The sequence below is a fragment of the Lutra lutra genome, chromosome 11 (genome assembly GCF_902655055.1).
Source record: "Lutra lutra chromosome 11, mLutLut1.2, whole genome shotgun sequence".
Taxonomy (NCBI): Eukaryota; Metazoa; Chordata; class Mammalia; order Carnivora; family Mustelidae; genus Lutra; species Lutra lutra.
The window spans coordinates 10,414,921-10,434,350 of NC_062288.1; the positions used below are offsets into that span (position 1 = coordinate 10,414,921).

The 19,430-nt window shown below is 41.6% G+C and overlaps 1 protein-coding gene across 3 annotated transcripts in view; it reads right to left on the bottom strand.

Annotated features, from left to right (window-relative positions):
• HECW1 (HECT, C2 and WW domain containing E3 ubiquitin protein ligase 1) overlaps nt 1–19,430 on the bottom strand; it is a 460,020-nt gene that overhangs the window by 66,647 nt on the left and 373,943 nt on the right. For all 3 annotated transcript variants that reach the window (XM_047695808.1, XM_047695806.1, XM_047695807.1), the window contains 3 exons: nt 18,115–18,236; nt 15,897–16,082; nt 5,494–5,628 (listed from right to left, as the gene is read on the bottom strand). In XM_047695808.1, coding sequence (XP_047551764.1) covers nt 5,494–5,628; nt 15,897–16,082; nt 18,115–18,236 — 443 coding nt within the window. The remainder of the gene's footprint in view (nt 1–5,493; nt 5,629–15,896; nt 16,083–18,114; nt 18,237–19,430) is intronic.

A 19,430-nucleotide genomic window follows, 5' to 3' on the forward strand; every position in this document is an offset into this window, starting at 1 on the left:
GCCCAAGTGATGAATTTGCACTCATCTCTAGATTCCTTTTGTATTCTGAAAGTAGATCATTAACAGAGTTTTCAGAATTATCTTAAAGAAACAAGAGAGAGATCTATGCTTGAGTCATTTAACATATTTATAATAGTGAAAGTGAATAATAAACATAATTACAAAGGAAGGCTTGAGCTAAATTACGGTAGATTCATAAGATTAAAATACAGAAGAATTTTAATGGCCTGGGAACCGTCTCCAGGGTATTGTACTGGTAAAGCAGGATACAGAACCATGGACATGATTCAATTTTTTATTTCTGTGTAGACCAGAAGTGTCTCCAGATGGGATATTATACCCTCCTTTCAACTTCTTTCCCATCTGTGTCTGTGTTTTCTACACTCTTTACTTACTGTTGATTCAAAACTTTATTTTCATAAGTGTCTGAATTTTATCAACGTCCAGTAAAACCTATAACCACGTACAGGTTACATGGAATCAAGAGGAAAATTCCCAATTTTTAGAAGTGGTAAGGAAGTTACCTTCCCCAAAGGCAAGCTTCCTGAATGATGACTTCTCTGTGTCATCAGAACCACTGGAATAACTTCTACCATCAAAAAAAGCTCGCTGCAAAGAATGACCCAGAGTGTACTCTGCTTTCAAAGTGAAAAGTCAGTTTCTCTTCTCTACCAGATCCCTGCCCTTCCCTGAGGCAATTACTATTATCCTTTCTTGTGTGTACCCTTCCAGAACTTTCCTATGGCTAATGACTTTCTAACCTGGCCAAAATAAGGTGTTAAAAGAAATAAAAATTATGTACCCTGTTATCCATCCATATTGTTAATTTATACTGTTACTTGCTGTAAAAACAAGACAAATGTGATCTTTAGTCATTTCCTTACTGAGAGGTGGGACCCAATATTTATAGCCCAATACGCTCTTTCCATTTATCTGTGTCCATTTCCTTTTGGACACTATGGGAAGAGTTAGGCCTGTTCTGTTAACACCTTTTTTTTTTTTTTTTTGTATATTGCAGACAATGTGACACTGTACTAAAATGCAGGCTAAAGCATCCAATCATGATCTTTTTATGCATAAAGTACTATATTCCTGATAACTGCTTTCAGCAAAATGCCTGAAAAATTTTCATTTGAAGTAAAAAAAATCTAAAAGAAATGTGACAGTGCCTCTGTTAATAACCTATCACGGGGGTTTGAAGGAAATTTTTACCATTTAGGATCCTGAATATAGGAGCTGACTTCACTTCTGTCTTTAAAAGCAATTGATAAAACATTCAGTGCTGAGCAGCACTCAAGGGAATGGCTCATGAAGGTGAAACAGAAAATACTGATTCCTAAGGTTGTGGCCTAAGAAACATCTATAGCAAATTCCCCGGTGCCCCTGACATGTGACACATAAAAATCACGGATTGTGGAAATAGTTCACTGATTATTCCCAAGTCTCATATTTCCATCTGCTTAACTATCATTTCAAATTGAATAGCCTACTGCTTTCTTACTCACTATCTAACTTACATGAGAGCAAACCCGCCATCTCCCCAACTGGCTCTCCTGTTCATCTCACCTGTGTGTTGTTAATGTGCCACAAGGCTCACAGACTGAGAATCACAGAGCCAGCCATCTAGTCCCCCGGTGCCCCCTGCAGATGAGGGAACTGAGCCCCCAGAAAGGAAAGGAAGGACGAGTGACACACACCTCCTCTGTGGCAAAGCCAGGGCTGAGACTCCATCTGCTAACTGAGGTCCCAGGTACCCCTTCCTCCCACCTCCTGACCTCTGCAGTCTTCTTCCCAAGGGGTGTTCTTCATCTTGGGTCTCTTGGCCACCTCCAGTGACCTCTAATGGGCCTTTCTCTTGCAGATCACTCCTTTCTTTCCTCTTCCTGGCTGCCATTGTCTGTTTTCTAAAATACTAGTTTACACTGGACTAGGAGTTAGATCTGAACTGTGGTCTTGAACTCCCTGTGTGACCTGAATTTCTGACTTTTAAGTTTGCCTGACTATAAAATACAATTCTTAACTAAAGTGGTACGACCACATGGGAATATTTGGAAACGCTTAGAGGTATTTTGGGTTTTTTTTTTGTTTGTTTCGGTTGTCATAGTGATGACTGAGGTGAGGGCTCTCCTGACAGTTAATGGATGTGAGCAGGAAAAAAGGTCCTGCAATGGCAGGGGACAATTCCACACATTACAGAAGTGTCCTCAAAATGCCAATAGTCTTCTCCTCTAAAGCCACTTTTCCACAAAAACCATCATGTTATTCCTCTCAAATTCATTCAGTGGGCTCATGGGGAAGTGTCAACCATATGGCATTCAATGCTTTTAAAAAAGAGCCAAGATGCCCTTCAACAGATGAATGGATAAAGAAGGTATGGTTCATATATACAATGGAGTATTATGCCTCCATCAGAAAGGATGAATACCCAACTTTTGTATCAGCATGGGTGGGACTGGAGAGGATTATGCTGAGTGAAATATGTCAAGCAGAGAGAGTCAGTTATCATACGGTTTCCCTTACTTGAAGAGTATAAGGAATAACACTGAGGACATTAGATGAAGGAAAGGAAAAATGAATTGGGGGCAAATCGGAGGGGGAGATGAACCAGGAGAGACTGTGGATTCTGAGAAACAAACAGTTTGGGAAGGGAGGGGGTGGGGATTGGTGAGCCTGGTGCTGGGTATTAAGGAGGGCACGTATAGAATGGAGCACTGGGTGTGGTGCCTAAAAAATGAATCTTGGAACACGGAAAAAGTAATAAAGTAATAATAAATAAATAATACATAAAAATAATAAAAAATAAATATAATTTAAATAAATAAATAAATAATAAAAGAAAAAAATAAATAAAATATATAAATATAAATAAAAAAATTTTAAAAAATAATAAATAAATAAAAAACCAAGACAAAACACAAGTGGAAACCCTATTCTGGTCACAGTGATATATTCGTTGTCTCTTTACTGCCCTTTCTCGACCCTACCGCTGCACCTCTGCTCACGCGGGCTCTCTGTGGGGTGGCCCTTCCTCTTCCTTTGTACCTGGCTAGATACTACGGTTAGGTCAAGTACGTTAACTTTAAAGATGTCTTTCCTTGGCCTCTTTTGAACTTCTGTGGCACTTGTCCTAACATCTCTCTTGGCACGCAATCATATTCTAATTGTTCTTGATACTTAACTCTGTGTTTTCTGGCCTGGCTTCAAACACAGGCTATAAAATCCCCCAAGGCAGGGATCATATCTCATACTTCTTTGCATTCCACAGTGCTCATAGCAAGCCACACACTTAATCGATGTTTGCTGAGCAAAATCATATCACAGCAAACACAATTAACATTTCCCACCACCCCCTCCTCCTGTTTTTATACCAAGATCCTCCTGTCGTCTCATTCCCTGGGCTCTGGGCTTTCACAGCAGGACGAACCAGAAACTGATTTTCATAGACGCTGGGTCTTTGTTTTCTCTGGAATGCTACCCCAATGAGCGATTCTCTGCCTCCCAGCTTTTCTCGGTTTCTCCTTGTGTCAGCGCAAAGCGACCAGGGGATGTGCGGAGGGATGGGATGGGTTTAAAAACCTGATCAACTGAGTCAGTGGGAGAGTGAATGAATTAGGAAGAATGCAGATGGCTGAGGCACACGTATGCCCTGTCACCATTCTTCGTTAAGTGTTACAGTCTTTCTTGGCTGATGCAGGTGGGACTCTGTCATTAATGTTGCTATTCAGTGTAACCGCGCTTGGGCTCTTCAGTCAGATTAAGTAAGTGTTTCAGAGAGGGTAAGGCAAGTGGCACTCATGACTTGAATCTCATTTCAACAGAAATGTCTTAATACTTGTATTTTCAGGTTACTTTCTTATACATGTAAGAGATCTAGAGCTTTAGGGGGTTTACCTTAGGTAGGTAGGAGGTAGGAGGAACCTACCTTTTCATTTTATTGACAGTGAACCTGACTTGAGGACTCAGCTTCTTTTATCAAATGTGGTTCATCTCTCGTAACAATGAAATCGCCTTAATAATACTAAAGACCTTGGATATTTTAAATAAATTAAATGGCATATTTCAAGTTGATTCAGAATCTTGAGTTTATCCACTATGATCTCATAAATGCCATACTTTCTGAAGTGTTATAAGTGAGTGCCACCAGAGAGGGATACAATCAATGCCTGTTGAGCCGGGAAGTTGGGCGCTGCTTTTTGTCATCTGCGAGCATGGCAGCTGCAGAATGTCTTGCTATCTGTGCTCCTGACACCCACGTAACCTGCGGGAATGCATAATATTTTTCTCTGCATGGTCAGGTGCACATTTTACATATACGCAGAACGAAAGAATCAGCATGTTTTCAGCAGTATCCTAAAACAAAACCCAAGATGACCCATGAAAGAGAAATCCGTTTTCTCACACTGGCATTATACCGTGAGCGCCCTCGGTTGGGAAGTGTTAGGCCTGTCAGGATACAGATGCTTCCCCTAAAAGAGTAGTAAACTGGTACCAATAGGTCAGGAACAAGCTCTTCCCTTGAGACTTGCTGTCTGAGGCTGCCAGGTGGATTGTTATTTTCCCCATTTCTCCTGAGACATTCACCCTAGTTCTCCCTGGAATGATGCGGGGGCAGTGGGGAGCCGCACACATGCGCGTGCACGCGCACACACACACATACACACACACACACATACACAACTTCTTCTTTTACCCTGTACTACTTCATTTTTTGCCTCATTGTAATCCAACACAACAGGCTGTTTTACGAGAAAGGGTTCTCAGTGGCCACCACCTCCTGAGATCCTGCTGGTCTCCAGGATGGTACTGATACCTGGGAAACATCAGTAAGGGATTTACTTAAAGTATTGCCAGGAACGGACTAGAAGTAGAAAAGAGCTATGTTTGGAGTTTTGGTTTGAGAAGGGAGGCCAGGAAAGGGTATGGGATAAAGAGATAGTACTTGAGAAAGGCAATGCCCATAATGTTTAAGAAGGACAGTTTCACGATTCAACAGAAGGTGACCATAGGCAGTGACTAAAGATATAAACCAGGAAAGAGCACGTGGTAGGATGCAGAGAGAGTATTCATGTCCCCAGTGGATTTCCCCCAGTTTTTGCTCCATGCATGTCTTGGTACTGATGTCTTCTCCGGGATCTATGAAGAGCCCAAAGTTTAATGTCAGTCATATCCTTAGGATCGTTTAGGAATTCACATGTGACTGGCAGGCCTAAGGAAGCACAGTCCAGGACTGGTGTGCGGGTCTCCTGAGCCTGCATTTTCCATGTCCCTTAAGCTAGACACAGTGGCGACTGTTAGGACAAAACGGAAGGCAGAAGGAAGGCGGTCTGAAGATGGGTCTATGGAGTTCAGTGGGTGTCCCTGACTCTGAATTCTTCTAAAGACCAGTGGGGATATGGCAGAGCCCTTTGGGGAGCAGGCAATCCTAGATCCCAGTCACGAAAACGGACCAAGGCCTGTGGAACCATGAACCTGGCGGGAAGGGGGGGGGGTTACCTCTCCAGCGCTGTAGCTCCGAAGCCTCTGCAGGTGCTGTCGGTGGGTCAGGTGGTTGGGGAGACGCCCGTTCTGAAGAGGGATTCGGGGGTCAATGAAAGTGGTAGCTCGACTGTTGTGGTCCACGAAGAAAGACTGCAGATAGACCAGTAAAAAAGCGCACTGCATGAGAACGAGCCAGAGTGAGGTCAATAAAGTAAGGGAGTGCTACAGAGCTCAGTCTTTGAGTTTATTTCTGACCCTCCTTTTTATCTGCTCAAAACTAGATGGAAGATGGGGGCATGCCAGTCACTGATAAACACTTCACAGCGGAGTTACAGACTCGTGGTCATAACACTTTACTCACCGTGGAAAGTAAGAGAAATAGAGCCTTCAGTGTATTAAAATAACACTAGTAATAATTCATGAAACATTTTATTTTAAAAATAAAGTCTCTTTCTTTGATTATAGAATTAGCAGTCTCATTGAGAAAAAAATTTAAAAGGATAAAAAAGTAAGAAGAAAATCAAAATTACCTCAAATATCACAATCCAAGGGTAATCATCAAAATATTATGGTGACCTTTCCACCAGTTTTTCTTTTCTCATGCAAATATACAAATATTTACATATTTTCCCCACAGCGGCACCTACAATTTTGTTAGAAGATTTTTTTCCATCTCCTATTTTATGAGAATTTCCCTAAGTTATCAGACATTCTTTTAACACAATTTTAGCAGGTATATACCTTGATGGATGTATAGTAATTTTGGTACCCTCTATCATTGGACATTTTACTTTTTTACTGTTTTAAAAATAATGCTTCAATAAACATTCTTGTTCGTAAATCTTTGCAGCATGTCTGATTACTGTACATGTTCCAATATGTGACAAAAGTTATTCTCTAAATCTAAAATTACCTCTCATAAAATTGGTACCTTCTCAGGAAAAAAACCCCTTTTGTACTACTAAACAATCTTTCAAATACTATCTTGAACAAAATGTAATGTTTGGTGAAGGTGACTTCCTCTTAAAGACCTCAATCATTGCTCATTGTAGACGCACTCAGATGCCACCTCACATAGGTAGTCCAAGTCAAATACAGATGTAAAAATTATTCTTGGGAAGTATGAGCTTATAATTTCAAGTATTACATGTCCTTGCAAACAAGTCTCTTTTGTTAAAGAGCTCTATAAAAAGTGATACAGGAAGTGCTTTCATTATGGGGACCAAAAGTTACCTCCACAGGACATATAGGAGATTAACTCCCCTAATATCATGTGACTCAGTATCTGTGACTTGCTGTAAAATTCCCAGGACAGCATTCCACACAGATTCAAAAAGGCCTATTTGGGGGCATCTGGGTGGCTCAGTGCCTTAAGTATCTGCCTTCGGTTCAAGTTGTGATCTCAGGGTCTTGAGATCAGCCTCTAGTTGGGCTTCCCCTCAGTGGGAAGTCTTCTTCTTCCTCTGCCCCTCCCCCTGCTTGTGCTCTCTGTCTCTCAAATAAATAAATAAAATCTTAGAAATATAAAATAAAAGTAAAAAAAGTCTGTATGTCCAATCTGGATGGGACTAAAGATGATGTGCCCTGAAAAACTGGGTTCGGTGTTTCAAAAGTGGCACTGGTGATATCGAAAAGATGAGTAAAGAATCTGAAGAAGAAAAAATGTGAGTAAAAAAAAAACCAAAACCATTTATCAACGTGTTTCTATAACATGAGATTTTAAACACACAAGTATAAGCTGAAGTCAATATGTCAAGGGGTCTTTTTATTATTGAACTATATGCCTGCAAGTTTATAAATTAAAGTTAAATGGGTTTCTTGTTATTAGTGCATATGTGGCAATTCTTTAGTATAAATTCCTAAAAGTTGAGTTAATTACTGGGTTAAAATTAGAAAAAATTTGCTTATTGGTCTATATTAACAAATTACCTTCTTATCCTCATCATAAGTCCACGAGTGCTTTTCATGGACTTTATAAATGTGGAGTATTTGAAAGACCCCTTAGAAATGCTGAATGGTAAATGATGCTGAATTATTGCTTACAGGGGACGCCAAACATTTTCTCACAGTTTTATGGGTTAGTTAATTAATATGTGGTACAATATTAATTAATTTCAGGAGTAGAATTCAGTGATTCATCACTTAGAAAAAACACCCAGTGCTCATCACAAGTGCCAACCCTCATCAACCCTCAGTTTCTTCTCTATCATTACGAGTCTGCTTTATGGTTTGCCTCTCTTTTCCCTCCCATGTTCATCTGTTTCATTTCTTAAATTCCACACGGAATGAAATCATACAGTATGTCTTTTCCTGACTGACTCTAAATTTGTTGTTTAAAATTTAGCTCTATTGCTTACGGCCATGGAATGCAACATGAGTATTTTATGCTTTTCTGTTTCCTTTGTGTTATAAAATATTATCATTTATTAAAAAAAAGCTCCAAGGATCTCATAAAGGAGTTATAAACTGTTTTTTTATTTTTTTAAGAAAATTGTGGTAAAATGTACAAAACGTAAATTTTGCCATTTTAATCAGTTTTAAGTATACAGTTTAGTGGCATTAAATACATTCTCATTGTCATGTAACCGTCACCATTGCTCATCTCCTGAAGTTTTTCATCTTCTTAAACTGAAACTCTGTACTCATTAAGGACAAACTCCTCATTACTTCCTTCCCCCAAACCCTGGGAATCTCTATTCTACTTTCTGTCTCTATGAATTTCACTATTTTTAGATACCTCATGTGAGATAAAATATTTGTCCTTTTGTTTCTGACTTGTTTAACTTAGCATGATATTTTCAAGGTCCATTCATGCTGTAGCATGTGTCAGAATTTCACTGCTTCTCAAGGATGCATAATCTTCCATTGTATGGGTGATACCACATTTTGTTTATCCATTCATATAACTTCTATTTTTTTCTACCCTTATTGAGGTATAATTGACAAATAAAAATTGTATGTAATTAAGGTCTACTACATAAAGTCTATTTTTAACAAAATAATATATATCCATTATTACAAAACTATATTATTCAAATCCTGACTTATTTTGTCCTTCTGTCAAACTGATAGATATAAAACTCATTTTCCTACAATGCATTTTTTAATTTCCTTTTGTATTTCTCTTTTAGTTTTCTTTATGTATGATATGATGCTATTTGGCTCATAATATATATGAATAATGTATCTTTATTTTAGTTGTGCCTTTGATTTATAAAAAATCTTATTTGACTCCATTTAATGGTGTGAATTTGAACTCTTCTTTCTATGATATTAATATACCACCACTGATTTTCTTGTTATGGTTTTTACATTCTATTAATATTTATTCTTTTATTTTTTAAACTTTGAATCATTTCTTGGGTATGTCTTTTACTAAGCTGGATCTGTTTGTTACCAAATCTGAAAGTGTTTTCCTTTTTGGTACATAAGTTTATCCTATTTCTACCTATCACTATGACTATTACGCTCGGCTGTACTTTTGTTATTTTATTTTGGTTATTTCCAATTTTTTTGCTTCCTGGTGGATTTTTGGGGTATTTTGCTAGGTAAACCGTATTTTGCTTGATCTTATTTTGGTAGAAATTTGAAACAGAAAAATCTTGCTTTCAATGGTACAAACAATTGTCTTCTAAGTTGATCAAATAACTATATTTAGCCATTGTTTTTCAAATTACTCAACTATGAACATTGGCACAACTTTCCTTGCCCTGTTCACTGGCCCTCTTCCCTTGTCCATTTTATTTTAGGTTAGGAATATGATTCAGATAGTTGTTATTCAATTTTTCCATTTTTGTTATACATATTCTCCCATATTTTATTGAATCTTTTTCAAAATATTTTAAAGCATTTTAACAATTATTTACACTTACATTCACATATTTGATTGATTTAAATATTCACCACCATAGTCCTTTTATACTGTTTTCTCCATTATTGATTTCCTGTTCTGCTTCATTTGTAAGTCATCGGGGGAATGGATTTTGGTGTTTTCTTTGGACAGGCAAGAGAGTACATGTAATCCTGCATGTAAGGTGGTTTTTCTAGTATTTTCACACTTGAATGACACCAATTTGTTTGGATATAGAATTTGGGGGCTGCAAATTTTTCTCATCAATAACCTGTACTCCTTGCTCTGTGAATTTCTGTAGTTGAGTTTCATGGATGGAAAATTTTAAGCTTGCCTGATTTTTATTCTTTTTAAGGTAACTTTCATATTATCATGGCTATATACTGATAAGATTTTTAAAAAAATCCCCATTTAAAGATAATTCCAGAGTATGTGTATAGAATTTTAATTAATTTTAATATAGCTCAGCGAGCCCCATTAATCTGCCTACCTGAACAATTTATTTTAGAGCACAAAATTTTATTTTCAATATTTAATAAGTGAATTTTTATATTTCCCCAAATTTAATTTTTGTTGTTCTACCTATTATTCTGGTTTCTTCTTTAGGAACATCCCTAAACCATTCCCCAACAGAGATTTTAACTGAGTGGTAATTATATGCTAGGAATATTCTAAGCCCTTGGGGTTTCATCAATGAGCAAAGATCCCTGCTCTCAAGGAGCTCAAAATCTTGTCAGGAGAAACAGACAAAACAATAAATCTAACAAGTATATAACTTATATGGGGGAGCACATGGGTTGGGGATCTTGGGTGCTTTTGGTATTAAATAAAATGGTTAGGACAGGCCTGGCTGAGAAAGAGATATGGTCTTTTTGCTTTTATTTATTTATTTATTTATTTATTTATTTATTTATTTATTTATTTTCAACTTACCCCTCCCTGTTTGCGATCTGGTTTCTTCCCCCATTTTGGAGGTCGTTTCCATGTTCTCTCTCAGTGATCGGATTTTTAAATAGCATCAGTTCTGCTCGCTTTTATCCCTATGCTATTACATGTTGTTCTTCCTTGCGATCTTAAAACGTTTACTTTCAGCCTTTTTTTTTTTTAATTTTAGAAGAACATGTGAGACTTAATCACTTATTCTCTAACAAAATTTTAGCCGTATGGTATTAAGTGCACAGAGCAGAACAGTATTGTTAACACAAGTCTGTACAGCGGGTCTCTAGAACTTTCTCATCTTGTATAACTGAAACTGCACCCATTGAACCCAAACTCCCCATTTCCTCCTGCCCCAGCCCTGGCCGCCGCCATCCTGCTCTGTCACTCTGAGGCTATTTCCAAATACTTCCCGTAAGGGGAATTATGCAGTACTTGTCCCTCTGTGACTGGCTAATTTCACAGAGCATAATGTCCTCCAGGTTCATCCTTCATTTTTAAGGAACACTGAATAATGTTCCACTATACGTATATACCACATTTTCTTTTTTTAAATAAGTTTTCGAATTCCAGTTAAGACATAGTATCATATTGGGGCACCTGGGTGGCTCAGTGGGTTAAAGCCTCTGCCTTCAGCTCAGGTCGTGATCCCAGGGTCCTGGGATCGAGCCCCGTATCAGGCTCTCTGCTCAGTGGGGAGCCTGCTTCCTCCTCTCTCTCTCTCTCTGCCTGCCTCTCCACCTACTTGTGATCTCTCTCTCTCTCTGTCAAATAAATAAAATCTTAAAAAAAAAAAAAGACATAGTATCATATTAATTTCAGGTGTACAATACAGTGATTCAACACTTTCATGCAACACCTGGGGCTCATTACAAGTTCACTGGAGAATCCCCATCACCTATTTCCCCCCATCCCTTCCCACTCACCTCCCTCCTAGTAACCACCAGTTTTTTGGGTGTTGAGTTTGAAAAGGCGGGCACATATTGCACAGAGCGTGGCATGTTATATGCGAACAATGAATCTTGGAACACTGCATCAAAAAACTACTGATGACTATATGGTGGCTAACATACTAATAAAAAAACAAAATCAGGGCGCCTGGGTGGCTCAGTGGGTTAAGCCGCTGCCTTCGGCTCGGGTCATGATCTCAGAGTCCTGGGATCGAGGCCCACATCGGGCTCTCTGCTCAGCAGGGAGCCTGCTTCCCTCTCTCTCTCTCTCTGCCTGCCTCTCCGTCTGCTTGTGATCTCTCTCTGTCAAATAAATAAAATCTTAAAAACAAAACGAAACAAAACAAAAAACAAAATCAGTTTGTTCTCTATAGTTAAGAGTCTCTTTCTCAGTTTGCCTCTTTCCCCCCGCCCTCTGCTTTTTCACTTTGTTTCTTAAATTCCACACGTAGGTAAAATCACACAGTATTTGTCTTTGACAAGACTTATTTTGCTTAGCGTAATGCACTCTAGTTCCATCCACATCCTTGCAACTGACAAGATTGCATTCCTTTTTATGGTTGGTAACACTGCACTGTATTATCAGTTGATGGGCACTTGGGCTGTTTCCATACTTTGGCTATTGCTGACGCTGCTGCTGTAAACACTGGGGCCTGTATCCCTTTGAATTAGTATTTCTGTATTCTTTGGGTAAATACCTAGTAGTGCAATAGCTGGATGGTAGGGTAGCTCTATTTTTAACTTTTTGAGGAACCTCCATACTGTTTTCCAGAGTGGCTGCCCCAGTTTGCATTTCCACCACCAGTGCAAGAGGGCTCCCCTTTCTCCGCAACCTCGCCAACACCTGTTTAACACTAATATCTTAATGAAAGATGCTACTTGACAGACACATTATGCACTGTGCAGTTTCACTGAGTTAGGAGCAGTTCTATTCCCATATGCTTCTGCACATACATTTACAAACATACCTTTTAAAAAGTTTTTAGTTTAACTCCAGCTCGTTAACATACAGTACATTAGTTTCCAGTGTACAATATCGTGATTCGACACTCCCGTATGTCACCCAGTGCTCCTCCTAACACATGTACTCCTTAACCCCCATCACTGTTTAACACCCCCTACCTCCCTTCTTATACACCACATTTTCTTTACCCATTCATCTGTCAGTGGGCATTTAGGTTGCCTGATTATTGTTACTAACGCTTCGAGGAACATAGCAATGCAGGTATCTCTTTGAGATTTTGATTTCAATTTTTTCGGATACATATTCAGAAGTGGGATTTCCAGATCATATGGTAGTTCTGTTTTCTTACATCTACCTCCTCTCAGCTTTTCTCAGTTCGTGGCTGCTTCTTCTTGCTCAATAGAAACCACGTGCTCCTAAACCATCTTGTGTATGATTGGCAGGTGCCTTTTAAATTCTTTTATTTTCTGAAGGAAATTATACTGTAAGATTTTTTTTTTCTCAAAGGTTCGGTTTCCTTCATGTAGTAGTGGGTCTCTTCATAGGCTCCTGTTCATTTTGCTGTTGTGTGTTCATTCCTTAGTAGAGGCTGCCTCTGTCGCATGCCGGCCACAGGCAGACCCTCCCCTGCCCACCACCTGCAGCCCCACACCTTCTCTGGATGATAAGCCTCCCCCTCACTCAAGCCTGGAACCTTCTTAAGGTCCACATCCAATCTCTACCGAAGCTGGCAGAAGGCTATGACCTCCTTTCTCAGACTTCCAAGACAACGGATGAATCAGATGCCATTTGGGCCTTCACTCTGGTCCTCCCGAAGTGGTGCCACTCTCAGAGCACTGTTCCTGAACCCCTTTGTGGTATGATCATTCATTCAAAGACATCAAACAGCCAGCCCTGGTCTTCTATGCCCACCATGGCGTACACTAAAAACAAAGGCTGTTGTCTTCACACATGTCAATAAAGCAAGAAGCAGATTGGCTAGAATGAGGAACCAGAAGGTGCTGTGGCATTCTGGAACCTTCTCTGGCCATCTGTGAAAATGTCTTTTGCATAGAAAGCTATGACCCCCTGATTTTTCAGTGAGTGCTGTTCCTAGATCCCAGGCTCCTGTGCACATTCTTTCCAAGTCAGAGAGGTGAGCCTGAAGGAGACAGTCCACAAATGTTCTTCTCAACCTATTCCCATCATCGATGGCTTTAGCAATGAGGTATTCTTGTATTTTCTCCAGTTGCCAGTCCGATGTTGCATTTTTTTGGATTGGACAATTCCCACAGCATCAAGAGGAAGAACAGCAGGAATTACTAATCTACTCTATTATCATGGATGCCCACATTCACTTATTTACTCTTTATAACTGGCATGAAGGCAATAATAATTATTGCTACTTTGTGACGGACAAAGTGAGGCTCAGAGCAGTAAAGGAACTTGCTCATGGTCATGTGTTTAGAATGGAATGGGGTAGTCCTTGTACACCTTCCCCACTATCCTCCATTGTTCCTCTCTACCCTATGGATTGTGATAATACATTTTTTTTTAAAGATTTTATTTATTTATTTGACAGAGAGATCACAAGCAGGCAGAGAGGCAGGCAGAGAGAGAGGAGGAAGCAGGCCCCCTGCTGAGCAGAGCGCCCGATGCGGGGCTCGATCCCAGGACTCTGAGATCATGACCTGAGCCGAAGGCAGCGGCTTAACCTACTGAGCCACCCAGGTGCCCCTGTGATAATACATTTTTAATTGAAGGCTACTTCCCCTTCCCCCACCCCCGCAACAATTCAGTGCATGGTATGCTTCTTAGAAGTTTTTGTTTGCCAACTCTGAGTCTGTGTGTGCTCAATTAGTAAAGAATTAGACCATTTTATGTGTGTGTACCTAGTCACACAGCTGGTTTGTGTCATAACTGAAAGCAGAATTCAAGCCCTCTCATTTTAGATTCAGACTTCCTTCTTTCTTATATATGGTACCATATCACTGAACAAAATTAGGGGGAAAATGTTTTGCCAGAAATCCCCTAATATACATTTCAAAATGGCTAAAATTTTTTTTTTAAACATTTTATTTATTTATTTGAGAGAGAGAGAGACAGTGAGAGAGAGCATGAGCAAGGAGAAGGTCAGAGGGAGAAGCAGACTCGTGGAGCTGGGAGCCTGATGCGGGACTCGATCCCAGGACTCCAGGATCATGACCTGAGCTGAAGGTAGTCGCTTAACCAACTGAGCCACCCAGGCGCCCTCAAAATGGCTAAAATTCTTGGTGCAAGTCTCAGCTACTGTGTTTCTTTGCTAGTGTGATGCACCCTGGAGAAACAGGGCTGATGGCACTGGGGGGTTTCGTAGCATTCTGCTGGGTGTTTGCATCCTAGTGTGAGAGCTGTATGCACTTAGGGAGTTATGGAAATCTGGGCTAAGCAAGTTGTTTGCATTAGTGTGCTATTTGCATAATAAACCATAATGACCCTTTCCGTTCACTGATTCCTAGTGGTGTAGTCTTGACAACTTAGTTAAGTAATAATGTAAATATGGTGACCACAGACCACCAAGATGAGGCACGGGCACTCTGGTTCCTTTCCTTTCTATCTGGCTCAGGATTTATTTCCCACCCTAACACACATCCTCAGGTCCTCCCAGCATAAATCACTGTCATTCTCCAAGTGGAGGACACACCCAGTAAAAGAGAAGGTCCTTAGGAGCAGATTCTGGCTCTCAAGGTTTTTCTACTACACAAAGCACACCCCTCACCCAAGACCCTTTTCCAATTCACCCAACTACACAGGACCCGGTCATACAGACTTACTGAGTAACAGACTTGCATTAGTGGACACTCTTTCTCCACACACTTCAGAGAGTCCAGGTACTGAGACATGCTAAGGGGTTTGTGGGGAGGAGGTCCCCTGTGGTTCCCAGGGGACAATGGCACCCTATCAGCCCACTTTGGGGAACTGTGGCACATTGAACTTCACAGAGACTGAGACATGTCTACTGACAAAATTTCTGATTCCTTTGACCCTAAAAAAGGGAGGGATTCTCTCTACCACAGACCCCACCTCTCAAAAAAATATTACACAGAGATAAGTCTTTCATAAACTGTTTGGCCTGTCCTATAAATACATTGATGTGACTGGTGATGATTAAGAAAGAACATTTTTGCTGCAGCAAACTCAGCAAGGCTTCCAAAGCATCCCTGGGAAAGATCAGTTTTGGCTAAGGTCACACAAAGGCAATACGCAAGCCAGTAACATCACATGGGCCCAAGATACCCTGCCCATTTGTCAGGCTGTTTTAATGAGAACTGAAGGCTTATTAGGAAAATCACCACAAGTAATCTAATAACGTCAATCCCACTTAACTAATAATCTCATTCCCTGAGAGTTAGCTGTCTATGGAGGCATAACCATAGAAAGGTCATTGAACAGACTCTGGTTTCAATTTCCAAACACATAGGCAGCAATTCTCAACTGGGCATGATTTGCTCTCTAGGGAACATCTAGCAATATCCCAAGTTGGTGTTGATGCTATTGGCATCAGGGGGCAAGAGGCCGGGGACGCCGCAGGACAGAAACCCTGCTGCAGGACGGGAACCTCTCTTCCTCCTGGTAGCTGATGGCACATCTCTGAGACACAGACTTTCCTGTCCTCACTCATCTCCCCCACCCCTCGCTTTCTCATGGGTCTTCTTCAGATAAAGAGCTGTTGAAAGGCCCACCTGTCAGTCACACTCACCTTTCCCTGCTGGTCCGTTTTGATCTCCCAGCCCCGGGGCAGTTCCAGCCGCGTGTCTGCAAACATGTTGATGAAATTCACCAAGTCGCGGTTGTGCTGGTAGCGTTCGAAATTGCGTGCGTCCCGCCGGACTTTCAGAATCATGTGCTTTAAGCAGGTGCTACTGGTGAAGACTCGGTAGGCACCCTGAGAGGGGGGTCAGGGCCGGTTGGGATAGAGGGTTGGGGGAAGGGGGTAGGAAAAATACAGACCAAGTACACCTTGAGCACCTTATCGCAATGTAACCTGATTGCTAACACAGTGATTTATTGTGCGCATGGAGGGGGAAGCCTCAGAAGGGGAGATCTTGCTCAAAAATTAAATGTGCACGATAAACACACATGGATCTGCTTGATCTGTATGGGTGTTTCCTCAGCCTCTGATACGGTCACATTCTGGGCGGGGCAGGGGGGGACACTCAAAGGCTCCCCTCCCCCTTCTCCCCAGTCAGCGCTAGGCTGGGCTCTCCTCAGTCTCCCTCCATCACTGGGAGCATTGCCCCCTTCTCTTCTCCACCCTTCTCTGCCTGCACCAGTCCTCCCTTGCTCCACTTCTGCGTCTATAACAAGGAGGATTAATTTAGGGTCCCTGGGGACTTAAGACTGGCCTTCAGAGGTCTGTCACAAACTTCTCTGTGTGGAGGGGATGGGGATGAGAAGAAAGGAAAACGTTTCCAGAGTTTTTAGTTGTGCCAAATGATGATTTTCTGGTCTACAGGGCTGGAAGCCAACCCCACTTGCTGCCAGAGTGGGGCCGTGGCTCGTCCTGGCCAGGGCCACCTGGTGCCCAGTGCTTGAGGGCATCAACATCTGGCATCCTTGTCCCCCTTTGTGACTCATCCCTGCCCCAGTAGGCAGCCACTCTGAATCTAACGAACAGATGTCCCAGAGGCTTCTCAAATAAAACCTGCTAAAAACTGGTCTCCTCCCACTGTCACCTAATCAAATAATTGCACCTGCTCAGGTGCAGGTAATTTCACCCCTAACTCAGGTGCCCAAAGCAGAAAAGACTCCGACTTTCTCGAGTCCTCACCCTTGCCTGTCTCCATCACCATGGTCCGACCCCTTTCTGTCCTCCCAGCCCCTTCCCCAGGGTGGGCCTCGATCATCTCTCACTTGTGACACTGGATCAGCCTCTAGCCTTATAGCCCCCCAGTCTCGGCGCTTCTGATAGAGAAGATGTTTAATCGAACACCTGATCCTGTAATGTAAATGCCTAGGACTGTTGTTTGTTCCTACCGCCTTCTGAGGCATAGCTATGCTTCTTCTCATGACTTCCCCTGAGTTTTGCTACTTCTTCTCCAGCCCTTCCTCCTACCTTTGCCCGTCACCACATCCCAACCTCACATACCCAACCCTGAGCCTCTTCATAGCTGCGTCCTTTCTCCGTCTCTCTGGAGCTTCTTCCCACTCCCTTGCAACCTTCCTGACTCAGCTCAGCAGCCCTGTCCTCGGGGATGCTCCCCTAGACTGTATCTTTGGTGTTTCCAGAGCATTTGATTCCTCCCTGAGGTTGGGTGCTGTCCTCTCACGTCAGACTAGTCTTTGTACGTGTCTGTTGCTCCACAAATTGGGAGCTTGTGCGGTTCAGCTGTCATGCTGTGTCTGTGAGGCCAGCACCTAGATCTGCATCTGTCCACAGAAAATGTTTATCTAATGAAGAATTAATGAATATAGGGAAAGCATGTAATTGCTTTCTTGAAAATACAAAAAAAAACTATATATGCAAAAATAACTTAAGTATGGTATTTGAACATCTCATTTCATTAAAGGGAAAACTAGATATTTATCTAGGAGAAATCTAATTTAACATTTCTTTAATGAAAGTGATTTTATAAAATGATACAGGCTGAGGGGACTCTGTCAACTTCATAATCTTGTTCCTTTAAATAAAATTTTAGCAGTAACAGAAACACCTGTTTCCAAAGGACTTTCACTGATATTGATACATTTGTGCCTAATGAGAACAAAGAAGCAACAGCATTGCCAAATCCAGCTCTTCTCCTTTTTGGGAGACTCCCAGATAGAAAGAGTGGACTGAGTTGTTTTGTTTTGTTTTGGTTTCAGTCTTGCCTGGGTTAAAACGCCTTCCTTTTTCATCCTTTAAACAACTTAGCAAAGGAGTGTTTTGAGTTTTGATGGAAGCCAAGTGGGTCCCCCCTGTATTCAAGAGTACTCACATAATTGGCGTGTAGTACAGTGAAGAACTCGGGGTTGGTGATGAACTTCACCGCTGGGGACTGCAGCAACAAGGTGATTTTCTGTGAAGTCACTGGAGAAAGTGACCCTTCTCTCCGCAGATCTGGAAAAAGGAAAGCAAAGCAATGGACACGTTGGAAAAAAGTCATTTCAAATGCAGTACTTCTCTCTCTATACCAGCAGTGCATTAAGCTTTGACTGGACAGCTGGGACCAGACTGTGGTTCTGAATAGTGATAAGATCAGGTATCCCGGTGATAGGACCAGGTGTCCTCTCATGTTGTGTGTGCCAAGAAGAGTCATTATCTCCTAGGAGTGCTCCTGCATAACTCCAGTAGGCTCACGTCCTCGAACATCTTGTCCCTTTTATAACAATGTCGTTCTTATTTTATGAGTGGCTAAGCATAGTTAAGGTGGTTTGCAGAAAGAGGCACAATTCTTCCCCTCCCTGCATCCACACCCACCTGCACGAGACTCTGCACTTCTCCTCTCGCCGAACTGAGCTAGCCTGTGTCTTCCTTAGAGTAACAGAGTTTGGCAGAACTTGTAAGCCAGGGTTCCAGGAAGTCTTCACGTCCCCACTCTGTCTTAGGACCCTGCCACCACTGTGAGAACACGCTTGGGCTAGTCTGGGACAAGATGAGAAGCTATAGGGAGCAGGGACCAGCCAGCCCGATGAGACCACGTCAGGGTAGTCAGCCTGCAGCGGACTGGGCAGCGGACTGAGGACGCATGCGCAAGCCCCACCGCAAATACAATTGCTCTCCTGTGTGATAAATGCAAGGCTGGGAGTTTAAGCTGCTACCTTTTGGGATGGTTTGTTACATAGCAAATGCAAAACTTCCCAAAACCAAACTCAGAAAGGGATTTTCTATTCCTTTTTTACCTCTTGCTTTTAATTACTTGACCACTTGAGCACACCTCTCTCAGAGGACACAAAAATGAATACATAGGAAAACTAAAACCAGTCAGTTTAACTGGCGTATCTGGTAAAATGAAGAGAGTGGACGCACTTACAGTCGTTGGTGGGACTGTGTGTGTGCACGGAAATCCACTGTTCTGCCCCGAGCTTCGAACGTGCCATCACTCAACCCAACTTAAGAGAAAGTGGATTGGGATGTCACTGTAATAATCTTTTGTCATTACGGGTATAAAAAAACTGAAGCCAGTCTTCTATGCCTCTTGAATATTCTCGTCTGAGTCCACTCAGGCAGATTCAAAGAAATGAAAAGCAGACAACTGGCGGAGGCCTGGCCTACAGTATTAGGTAACCAGGCACAGGGGCAGAAGAGTACCTA